Source organism: Haliotis rufescens, unplaced genomic scaffold (assembly GCF_023055435.1).
Source record: "Haliotis rufescens isolate VD_foot unplaced genomic scaffold, xgHalRufe1.0.p SCAF_10, whole genome shotgun sequence".
NCBI classification, from domain to species: Eukaryota; Metazoa; Mollusca; class Gastropoda; order Lepetellida; family Haliotidae; genus Haliotis; species Haliotis rufescens.
Window position 1 is genome coordinate 21015424 of NW_025963780.1, and position 13042 is coordinate 21028465.

A 13042-nucleotide genomic window follows, 5' to 3' on the forward strand; every position below is an offset into this window, starting at 1 on the left:
AATGATTACAGAATTGACTAATGGATTATAACAGTTCTTCTTGTTGTACATGCAAGGAAGTGGTTATCGTTTGGTAGCGGAGCGATACTACACAAAGTTTGCTGAGGATCAAGTTTTGATGATATTGAAAAAACATCCCACAAATAATCACTGCTAATCACAGACTGTGAAACGTTGGAAGTTTTGGCCACTGCACGCTGATTTCTGCTAGTTTCTAGCATGTCAATAGCCAGTGGACGCTCCATGCGCTGCAGATGCGCCCGTCGCTCGTTCAAACACAAACAATGAATTACATCTCAAGTAAATCACAACTGTATGATAAGCAGATTGACAGAAATAATGATCCACAGAGATTAGTCGATCTTCCTTGAATGTGTCCAAATCAGGAATGACACATTACGCACGTGTATGGCGCTACTGTTGGGTGTGTTTTGGTGTTATGTTTTACAGATATAAACTTTCTAGCATCGTTTTGTTGTTCTTATATTTGGTTTTAGGATTTGTATTTCATATCTACTTTCTTTTAAGTGTATATATGAGGTTGGCGCATGGGTAAAGTGTTATGCAGGGTGCCGCCAAGTGTTTGACGAGGCCGGAAGTACTTAGCAAGAGTGAAAAAACCCGGATGTTGAAGGTAGCTTTCGAGCGTCCATTTTGTAAAAAGCACAGATGTACGCTTTATGTAACAAACACTCAGGGCACTATACAACGTTAAATGGAATAAATTGTTTGGTCTGGGGGACACGTTAAATCATGATGGTGTACTGCTGGTCGATGGCCGTTCCGTATCGTAACTGTCGACTACGTTTATGGACTTTCTGTTTCATTGTTTGTTTGTTGTTTAACGCCGAACTCAGTAATATTCCTGCTATATGACGACGTTATGTCAATGATCAAGTCTGGATCAGACAATCCAGTGATTGGCATCATTGATCCACACAATTGGATCAACCGAGCCAGCGAGACTAACCCGATCCATTTAGTTGCTGAAGACCAATGCTAACCCAACTCTTCTCGGAGATGTTCTGTTTTAAAGTCGCGCTGCTTATGAAATGTATTTGCTCTAAATGGAAGTGATTTAATTCAAACGAAAGTGCGTTTAACCTTCATATGATTGATTGGTTTGTTGTTTAACGCCGCACTCAGCAATATTCCAGCTATATGACGGCAGTTTGTAAATAATCTGGACCAGACAATCCAGTGATTCATATCATGAGCATCGATCCACGCAATTGGGATCGATGACATGAATCAACCAAGTCAGTGAGCCTGACCACCCGATCCCGTTAGTCGCCTTTTACGACAAGCATAGTCACCTTTTACGGCAAGCATGGGTTGCTGAAGTCCTATTCTACCCCGGAATGTGTGTGTGTGTGGATGTGTGTGTGTGTGTGTGGATGTGTGTGTGTGTGTGTGTGTGTGTGTGTGTGTGTGTGTGTGTGTGTGTGGCTGCTTGTACCAGTCCAGACTTATGCCGATTTAAAGGGTTAGCTCACTGAGAAACCATGCCACAGTTTAACCTGAAATACCTAGTACTCATACACAGTATACTGTTTTAGCCCCTTAATGTCGAACGCCAGGGAGGGTAACAATAAGTGCCATCTTTTAACGTCTTTTGCTATGACGCAGCCGGGGATCGAACCCCCGACCTTTCGATCTCCGGGCGGACACTCTACCACTAAACCACGGAGGCGGAAAACGTTAGAACTACGTCAATTCTGGACTAATTTCCTCTCACATGAAGCTAACGTGCAATGATATAACAGATATACTGCTGTAATGCAAGCGGCATAATCCACACTCACACACTCAATATCAGAAATGTGATTCAAAATATTATATTGCAAAACAGTGGATGTATGAAGTAGAGTGAGTGAAAAGGTGAGTATAGTCTTATGCCGCTTATAGTGATATTTTCCCTTCAGTGATATATTGTACGATAAACAACCCCGATTCGTTGTTTATTTCTTAAGTAGAGGGGGCGGTCGGGTAGCCTAGTGGTTAAAGCGTTCGCTCGTCACGCCGAAGACCCGGGTTCGATTCCCGACATGGGTACAATGTGTGAAGCCCATTTCTGGTGTCCCCCGCCGTGATATTGCTGGAATATTGCTAAAAGCGGCGTAAAACCATATTCACTGTTAAGTAGAGTATCTTACATGAATAAGTCCCACGTGTATTGCACATGCGTTCCTGTGTTCACTCAGTACATTAAAAACGAATTCTTTTTCCAACAGTTACAAATTCTTCATTGAAAATATTGTGTTCTTTTTACTATCCATCAGTCAATAGTGCCAAACCGCAGTTTACCATGGATACCAGCAGGCTTAAAATACATTTTAAAGCGTATTTTGGTATGACAAAATAGACACTATTTATGGACTGAGAGTCTTTCATGACAACGGTATAAGGATCTATACCGAAATGTCGCTTTTTAGAGAATTAAAGAAGTTGTCATCCATAAATTGTGTCAAGTATGTCATCCATCAGCTTCTAAGTAATGCCTAATATCAAACAATTTATTTTGGCATGGTTCGGCCAGGTAGACACATACGCGGCGTGAGCTATATCGACCAGGCAGAGTATATTTGAGATAATTGAGTTTGGATCCGACAACCAGTGACTGATATTACGAACAACGTCTAACCCCATTGGGTATGACTGTATGTGAATGTATATGTAACCGTATGCGACTGTATGTAACTGTATATATGACTTATGTATCTGTATGTGTCTGTATGTGACTGTATGTGACGATATGTGACTGTAGTGATTGTTCATGTGACTATATGTGACTGTATATGTGACTATGTGACTGTGTGTAACTGTATGTGAATATATGTGACTGTATGTGACTGTGTGTAACTGTATGTGATTATGTGACTGTATGTGACTATATGTAACTCAATGTGACTGTACATTTGACCATATGTGACTGTATGTAACTACATTACATGTGACTGTATGTGCCTATATGAGACTGTATGTGACTGTATGTGACTGTATGTAACTGTATTATATGAGACTGTATGTGACTGTATGTAACTGTATTATATGAGACTGTACATGTGACTATATGTGACTGTGTGATTCTGTGACTGTATGTGACTATATGTAACTCTTTGTGACTGTACATGTGAGTTATGTGTCTGTATGTAACTATATTGGACTGCATGTGACTATATTTGACTGTATGTAACTGTATTATATTTGTCTATATGTGACTACATGTGACTGTATGTGATTCTGTGACTGTATGTGACTGCATGTAACTATATTATATGTGACTATATGTGACTGCCTGTGACTGTAAAACTGACAAATGTGTGAATGAGGATGAAGTTGCATTAACGCAGGTAACGTGCACGATCTCCCATATCCTCCTGCAAATATTGAAATAATCAGATATTTGATGTTGGGGGTCACACATTTATTGCACATCTGAACACATGAGTGATGACATATTTCACACAGGACAGCAGTGGACACTGTCCAATATGAAGACATTACGGAAGGAAATGGACTGATCACACGTTGGGGAATGTTAGCCAACCCAGGCTGTAGTGTACGTACCTATTGCACCGTCTCTGGTTCAGGATGACGATGTCGCACCAGTTCATCCCGCGTGTGTTTTTGTTAGGTTCCAATCTGAGGCTACGTGGAACCTATATGTTTTGGTTCTCAAATAATGCTGCTTGGACTCGTGATGTATAGCGTCTAGCAATGTTGTGTTGAAAGTGACGTCAGCCTGATTCACACTAGAAACAACGTGCGGCTGTAGGATTTCATAACACAAGCGTTGGACCAGGGCATATCAGTAATACCAAGGCGGTACTTTTTTATGAGTATTATAAACTGCCGGACAAAATATTTGACCACAACAGGACAGACATCATCAACACGTTACTAGGCTGAAGACAGTCATCGAAACACTGCAAGCTTATATAAGGTTCCAAACACAACCAAGATACCTGTATCAAATACATCACCATCGAATACCATTTCTTGTTTGTTTCATTAATAACCACCATCAAGCATGGGTGTATATTTTCTTTTGCACGACAGTATACTTATTTTGGTTTGCAATGACCTTTTCGACGGTCTGACCTTTCAGTATACTATTTTAGACTATCCACACAATAACTGTATTGATAAAATACTGCTAGTTCGTAGAAACAAATTGTTATGTGAATTAGAGTCACAATCCCATCACATGATTTAGGCTTCATACAATAATATCAATTGTATAAAATGAAACACTGTCACATATATAAGAAAGAAATTTTGAATTTTCTGACATTTGATTTTGGAGTCAGGCATACATTAAGCTTCACAACAGTCTTGTACAACGCGTATATAGTGGGCATCATCCACATTCACCTCTAACAACATCATTTGCAGTTGTAGATTTACACTCTGCAGGCGCTAACATGACAACATATGTACAGTTTCAATTTCTTCAAATAATTCACGATTTACACCCCATTCTGCTGCCCCATAAAGTAAAATTGGACTCGTCTTTGCGTCAAATATTTTGAAAGAATAAAAGAAACGGTAACGGTTTTAGTATTGACACACATTTAAAAACACCATATAGAATCCTTCTAGCTTGCAAGGGAACATCTTTAACATGTTTGGACCATGATATAGATTTAGTAAACGTAAATCCTAAGTATTTATATAGGTACACAAACAAGCGGGTTGTCCATCATACTTCTTCCTCCATTCTCACTCACCTTTGTCTTATCAAAATAAACACAGAAACGGTAATTGTCACAACAAGATTTTAAAGCATTGATGCGTCTTTGTAGCTCGTACACTATATCAGAAATCATGATAACACAATATGCAAATAACAATAAAAACAGGTTCAGGGTGGAACTGGCACAGGAAGCCAGTTGCTACTTCATTTGTTAAAAAAGTGAATAATAGAGGACTTAAAACACAGCCTTGTCTTTGTCCTAAAGGACACTCAAAAGTATGGGAAGTAGCTAGCAAAGCCTTTAACACATTTGTAAATAGATTGCGAAGCTCGAAGTCATTTTAAATATATTCCATAATTTGTTAACATATTCCATTATTAATTAAGTCTATATACAAGGACAATGCCTTCAAAAAGTCAACAATAATTTCATATAATTTCCACTTTGTTTGACAGGTAATGTTGGAGGACCGCTTGTAAAATATAAATATTGTCAATAGTGCTATAGCGTTGTAAAACCTGCGTGTGATTCCACAATATTATCTCAAGCGTTGGACCAATAAGCTAACCTATTATTTAGTACTGCTGTAAATGTCTTTCTAAAAACACTTAACAATGTTATTCCTCTGTAATTGATCGGGGAGACGAACCTTTTCCATGCAATGGAATAACTACGCCAGTGCACCGTGTAAAGTGGCCTTACTTACAGTATATTAAATACATGTTCCATATATGGTAAAAAAATGTCTTGGGCAAGTCTGAAACAATTCTGAGATTACATATTCATGCCTCATTTAAATCATGTTCAGGAGTGTCAAGTAAAGTTATAAAATGTTCAAACCACTTTTCAGTCGTTATTGGCGATTTATATGGAACTTTGAATTGTTTTAGTGTCCGACAAAACGTTTAGGCAACATGCATACAAGAAAAATAATTTATCTTTCATATTATCAATGGATAATTATTATCACAGATATATATATACTCACACGCTAAAGAAACGCAAGTGGTTTTAAGCAAATAGGTAACAAGCACGGAACCATAAATTGATACGAGTTTTAGCATTTTGTGAAGCCTGATGGTGTTATCAGTATTTTTGGTTGCATTTTGGAAGCCCCGAGTAAAAACGCAACATAAAAAACGAATCGCCAAAATGCACCATTTCAATGAATATGTGGGTATCATGCACCCATTTCTCGCGAAATCACTGTCACAAACTGTAGTGGGTATAAAACTGTGGCCGATGCTTGGACCTACCACTCCTTGGTCAACAATGCCACGCCTAACTCAAATTCAGAGAAACCAGGCTATCGGACGTTTGGAAGCTGGAGAGTCTGTCCAAGGCCGTCATTTCAACGTTAACATATCCACAATTTACCGTCTCCTGCATCGATACAGTGCTACACAGACCACAGATGAGCTTCCTCGGAGCGGTCGTCCTAGGGTCACCACACCTCAACAAGATCGACAGATTACCCGTCAACACCAGCGACATCCGTTCCTAACTGCAAGTGCTCGAAAGACCATAGGAACATATAATCGACACATTAGCCGGGACCCTGTGATTCGACGTCTCCGTACCAACAACCTCAGATGTCGCCGACCAGCACGTCGTCCTGTTCTCCAACCACGGCATCGACAAGCACGACTTCAGTGGACACAGGGTCATCAAAATTGGCGTCATCGTGAGTGGAGGCGTGTCATCTTCTCTGATGAAAGACGCTTTTGTATCTCCCATGCAGACGGAAGAGTCAGAATTTGTCGGCGTCGAGGAAATCGTTTCGCAGACAGAAACGTTGTGGAAAGGGATCCATGGGGTGGACCTAGCGTCATGATATGGGCACGGATTTGACTTAATGCGAAGCTTGGACCCATATGCTTTCTGAATGTTGGTCAAGGTCGGGGACACGGCTTCACTGCTCAACGGTATATCGACCAAGTGATCAGACCCCACGTTGCACAACATCAACAACATATTTTCCAGCAGGACAACGCTCGTCCCCGTGTTGCCAGAGCTACCATGGCCTTTCTGCAACAACACAACATCCGTGCTCTACCGTGTCCAGCCCTCAGCCCTGATCTGAACCCCATCGAACACATGTGGGATGAGGTTAAAAGGCGTCTACACAATGTGCGCCCAGTCCCTACAACTGCCGATGAACTACGGACAGCTGCTCTGGATGTGTGCAGGAGGATCCCTAGGGCCTTCACAAATCTGATCCACTCAATGTACAGGAGATGTGTGGCAGTGATTAATGCTAATGGTTGTCACACCAGGTATTGACTGACATTTTGGGTATTGACCCGAAACTGTGTAAGCCCTTAACATTTGAATTTTTTTTTATGTCATCTGCCTTTAATCCATTAAGCTGTCTTCAGTCAAATTGTTGTGAATCTTGCCATATTAGTATTTCGTGTCTCTACTGTTGAAAATAAATAACATTTATACTGCATACTCGACTTGCGTTTCTTTTGCCTGTGAGTATATATTCCGAGATTTGATGTACAATTGTAATGAGACATTACCCTTGCAACACCTAAAACATTTAAGCAGCCTGTCTCTTTTCGTCCTATAATATGAGAACATTCATTATCATTTGATTGTTAAGGATACAAGATAACTTCATCTTCATTGATTCCGCAGCGTTACATAGTGCTGGTAAATAAATGCACATAGCCATTAATTTCAACTAAAGCTTTTTCAGAACACAAGAGTCGGATTCTTCTATTGAAAAAGTCCTACAGTGGGTGGGTTCAAAGTTAGGATGATCCCGTGACTGACACGTGCACGAGATCGGCAAATGAACGGACTCGCCACATGAAACCACGCTAAAGTTGTCACATTTATAAAAAAAGGTTGCTGGATACAATAACGTAATCAATAGAGGTTGTTCCTGAATAGTCACATAATCACTAAATGTAGATGAATAGTGTGTACGATCCAACATGGCATCTTTGAATAGTTCGAGCGTGATGCCCATTTTCACTTACGATCTTTCCTAATGCATGATTGACATATTCACGCTGTTTACATTCCTTGGTGAGATCATGAACATTTATATTCAGGAAAATTCCCCGGAGCTCTGACACCGGTGACTCAATCAACAGAGGAGGTAATCGAATACTGTTGCAAGCATAGTATTATATTGGGGGAAACATATTTATTTAATTAATAATAACATGAATGTTCTTCTTTCAGACATGCATGTCCCTACACTATTGTCTCATACACATCAAGCTACGTGTGTAGTTGTCCCTGTTGGTGGTGGGGGTAGGTTTCCGTTTCTATATTTACCATTGTTTATTATCATCGAAAGGACTTTGTCGCTTTTGTGAACATGTTGCCACGGACTAACTACAGGGATAGTAATATATTTCGGGTTTCCTTGATTTTCACTTTGAAACATGGTCATGTTTATCAACAGGAACCAGCGATCAGCTTTGTCCCGAACATAGACTATAGCTAGAAGTAGTGTCCCAAAACAATGTCAAGTGATTGTGGACTATTGTCTCTCGGTGCAAACAAAGATTGGAGAGATCTTCAACCAGAGTGCATACTTTGATATTAATGCTATCAATATTCCATGTTTCAGTTGCTGTGCTCACGCATTGGTACACCAACCCATTTACACTACAGTGTACAAGTGTTGTCCCGGGTGGAGGGACGATGGAGATGAAAACTGCAATATCGGTTTGTATGGTTTTAGAAAATATGAATAGGTCAGATAAATGCATGTTCACAGTGAAAATGACTTATATGCAGATGTCATGCCATTTATGTACAAGCATGTGCTTCTGAAGTTGTTGTTGTTGTTTGTTGTTGTTTAACACCGCATTCAGCAATATTCCAACTGTATGACGGCGGTCTGTAAATAATCGAGTCTGGACCAGACAATCCAGTGATTGGCATCATGTGCATCGATCCACGCTATTGGGATCGATGACATGCTTCAACCAAGTCAGCGAGCCTGACCACCCGATCCTGTTAGTCGCCTCTTACGACAAGCATAGTGGCCTTTTACGGCAAGTATGGGTTGCTGAAGACCTTTTCTACCCCGGATCTTCACGGGTCGGGCTTCTGAAGTATTTCAAAATGAAGAATTAGCTCTGTTTGCTTTTCTTTTTGAAATACAGTTCTTCACTTGTTAGGTCAGTGAACACGTGGGAAAAGATAACATTTTCAGACTGATGAATGGTATGTTGTGAAATGACCTTAAAATCACAATTAGTTCACTTCGATGAAACATTACCTTTTTTGTTTTGGAGCAGTTTCCAAAAGTCATATAACAGCAACTTCACCCGTGCATTGCCTTGGCCTTACGTCGTTTAAAGGCCTGTTAAATACAACAGCCACTTTGTCGTTTCTTTTGTAAAGTACTCAATATAGAAAGTCACAATATCATACAAATGTGAGTCTGTTTGATGAGAGGACATGGGCAAGCTGGAATTGTTGCATACAGACATGCACCATAACTTCATTAAGTTAGATGTTGCAGAAGCTGATGACATTGTGGTGAACATCATCCATAGTCAACTTCTTTCAGTGGCATTTAGAAGTTGGTGTGATGAAGTAAGACGAGTTCTGTGGATGAACAACTTCTTTATTACAATTAGTGCGACGTTTCGGTGTAGATCCTAACACCTTTATCAAGCAAGTACAATTAGTGCGACGTTTCGGTGTAGATCCTAACACCTTTATCCAGCAAGTACCTGATAAAGGTGTTAGGATCTACACCGAAACGTCGCACTAATTGTAATAAAGAAGTTGTTCATCCATAGAACTCGTCTTACTTAATCCATAGTCAACTTCTTTCAGTGGCATTTGGAAGTTGGTGTGATGAAGTAAGACGAGTTCTATGGATGAATAACTTGCACTTGCTTGATAAAGGTGTTAGGATCTACACCGAAACGTCGCACTAATTGTAATAAAGAAGTTGGATACCCATAGAACTCGTCTTACTTAATCTATAGTCAAGACGTACATTGTAGTTTCTCGCTGGTAATATTACAACACACTCTCTGCTGAATTGCTTTCAGCAATCTGCTACCCTGGGTGCAGTAATGGAGGTACATGCACGTCCCCAGGAAGGTGCAGCTGCAGGAGCGGATATACTGGAGCGACATGCACTGGACGTAAGTGCGATAGTGGTTCGTGTTGTACAATATCAACTCGATCGAAATTGTATCAGAGTATATCGTTTACTCAAAAACGTGTCCTTATAAATAAATTATACATGGTTTTTATATTGTGTTATTGTATGCAGAAAGATTTATAAACACCGTGTCGGTTTTGTTGAATTGAGCACGTTCTGCAACACTTACAAAATTCACCACGAGAAGGTCATAATCGTTTTGAAGGATTTGGTATTTAATCAATATCATTGTGTTTCCTTGAAAATTATTATACAGCAAAGATCTAAAATTAATTGTTTCCAGTCGACTGTAATAATGAGCGACCATGCTATCCAGGAGAATGCCAAGGAAATGGTGCTGCGGTTGTCTGCAACTGTATGGATGACTTCGATGGAACGTTTTGCATACGTCGTGAGTCAGTTTTGATATTATGCCAACTGACACGTGGGCAAGGAAATATTATTGACATTTCAAAACACTGCCTTCACTTTGTCTTCATGTGTCTAATGGATAGACAGTGTACACACAGGTATACAGTAGTTATTACACTTACATCTTTAGAATCAATAATCGAGGACAGTTTTCTTTCTGTTCATTATTTGTGTCTTCCACACTGGTTAGTTGGTTGTTTAACGCCGCACTCAGCAATATTCCAGCTATATGACGGCGGTCTGTAAATAATCGAGCCTGGACCAGACAATCCAGTGATTGACATCATGAGCATCGAACCGTGCACTTGGGATCGATGATATGTATCAACCAAGTCAGCGAGCCTGACCACCCGATCCCGTTAGTCGCCTCTTACGACAGTCTTCTACACTGCAACAAAATAGTCCGTCACAATTAAACTAATTTAAACATATGATTAGTAAGATGTTAAATTTCTACAGGACCATCTAATTTATGTGACGCAGTTGATTGACCTAAATGATGAATTGTACTGGCACTTCAGCTAGCATATCATTGATGTGGGATGCTGCAATACACATTTGTGGACGCTTAGTTACATTGAAAGAAACTGTTTTTTCGCATTTAATACGTTCAGCATGAGTGAGTGAGTGAGTTGGGTTTAACGCCGCTTTTAACATTATTCCAGTCATATCACGGCGTGTCAGCTTAATGTGGGAGGAAAGCCCGAGGTGATGCAGGTCTCAGACGTTTACCACTCCAGATAAGATACGGATGTAAAATATTCCACAGGGTCATTCCTTAAAAATGCCTTTGCCTGAAGTCTCAGTCGCAACCGCTCACATATACGTCAAGGTAGTGACAAGGAGTCAATGTTGAAAGTGTGCATTGACACATTCCAGTGAATGTATTAATATTATTGGATTCATTTGAATGATATTTCATCATACAGTAAAGGAGACCCAGGTACCTGAGGTCACACAGATACGGGCACAGTTTTCATACATGGAAGATGACGGTCAGATGAGCAAGGACATCTATAGCCTCATAGCAGATGGCACGGAGGAGAAGGAAAAGGTCATCGTATGGACAAATCGCCAACAACTGAACAAGCTGAACGTGACGGCCAGTGCTATGTTTAAAGGCAGAGATCTGCCATATCCCCCTGCTTATATCCCCGAAGCTAAGACTGGAATTGCGAGAGCATTTTTCAAATTGAGTAAGTAATCAGTAGTGATCGAATTCTTGCTGATTTTTAGCGACTGATCCATTTATATAGTGTTCACTGCTATTTTGGCTTTTACGCTTACGGCCTTTACGGTTATGATCTGACACCAGGTGTTCGCGAAAGGCATGTTAACAAAGTGAAAGTACTTTCAAGTCTAGGTTCTGTCCAGTGTTTTCCCTAGGTGTACGTACATCCATCATTCAGTGTGTTTCCTATTTCAATCACTAACTCAATCACTCACTGCAAATAGGGGCGGTCGGGTAGCCTAGTGGTTAAAGCGTTCGCTCGTCACGCCGAAGACCAGGGTTCGATTCCCGACATGGGTACAATGTGTGAAGCCCATTTCTGGTGTCCCCCGCCGTGATATTGCGGGAATATTGCTGAAAGCGGCGTAAAACCATACTCACTCACTCAGTGCAAATAAGCCAACAACCGTTCCCGCTGCCGCGTTATTATCGTTGTCTAAAATGAAGTACATTCATGTAACGTATTTATGTTTTGGCAAGGTGGCCCTGATATATCCTCACAAGACAAGGAACACCAGTGTGATGATACGGTTGGCTCCGAAAACCCCAAGGAAACTGTCACCTGTACCTTTACTACAAATTACACTAATCCTTTGACAGATGGTGACAAGTAAGTCATACCGCTACATCTACAGTGGCCTTGCAATGTGTGTGTGTGTGTGTGTGTGTTTGTGTGTGTGTGTGTGTGTGTGTGTGTGTGTGTGTGTGTGTGTGTGTGTGTGTGTGTGTGTGTGTGTGTGTGTTTTTGTGGTCAACCCACTTTACCTTACTCCTCCCTTCAGTGTTAATATGTATATGACCATAAGGACGTGACAATACATATTCCCCAAATGCCCTACATGATAACTGTACATTACACTGTTGCTCACAAGTACTTACATCTTTTCATTGGAAATTATTTATGAGAGTTTGGCGACACCACAGCAATACAAAGCGGAAAACATACTACTTTACTTCCGCAAATGTACCGAGTTCCGCAGTCTTGCACTGTAGTGCGATACAGAGGTAAGTAAGTTGTGAGCAGTAGTGTAGTACTACAAAGTCATGATCTGATGAAACTCATGACATTGGTAAGATACTCACAAACCGAGGGGGAAAGAGTGCGCATTAAGGATTCGAGGTCACGATCATTAGACCCTGGGATGCGTAAGGGACGCAACTCCACAGAATGAATTATGGTAAAAAATCCAACGTACTTTCTGAAAACCAATGCCTCTAAACCAAATATGTGTTTATCAAGGTTGACCTTGACCTTCCGAGTTTCAAGTGGTGGCTTCCGGAAGCTAGTCGGAACAGGTACTACAGCCACACAACACTATACCGGAGAGGATGCTGTCAGCACTGTAGCCTTCCACGTTGACACGGGTGAACCGGTGTACAACAGCCCCAGTGATGCTTTTCAGATTCACCCAGAATTCACAAATGTAAGACTGTTTATCGTACTCTTAACCTCACATACAGCATAAATGTATAATCATTATACCATCAGGCGAATTTCTTTTGGACTCAACATTAGTTAACCAATGTGAAAACGACCTTCAACAAAGG

The 13042-nt window shown here is 40.6% G+C and overlaps 1 protein-coding gene across 6 annotated transcripts in view; it reads left to right on the forward strand.

Moving 5' to 3' along the window:
- Positions 1 to 13042, forward strand: part of LOC124143125 — a 48733-nt gene that overhangs the window by 18403 nt on the left and 17288 nt on the right. For 5 of the 6 annotated variants that reach the window (XM_048388036.1, XM_048388042.1, XM_048388035.1 and 2 more), the window contains 7 exons: positions 7899 to 7970; positions 8293 to 8390; positions 9737 to 9832; positions 10136 to 10243; positions 11193 to 11459; positions 11975 to 12104; positions 12735 to 12918. In XM_048388036.1, coding sequence (XP_048243993.1) covers positions 7899 to 7970; positions 8293 to 8390; positions 9737 to 9832; positions 10136 to 10243; positions 11193 to 11459; positions 11975 to 12104; positions 12735 to 12918 — 955 coding nt within the window. The remainder of the gene's footprint in view (positions 1 to 7898; positions 7971 to 8292; positions 8391 to 9736; positions 9833 to 10135; positions 10244 to 11192; positions 11460 to 11974; positions 12105 to 12734; positions 12919 to 13042) is intronic. The other variant, XM_048388049.1, reaches the window with a different exon arrangement.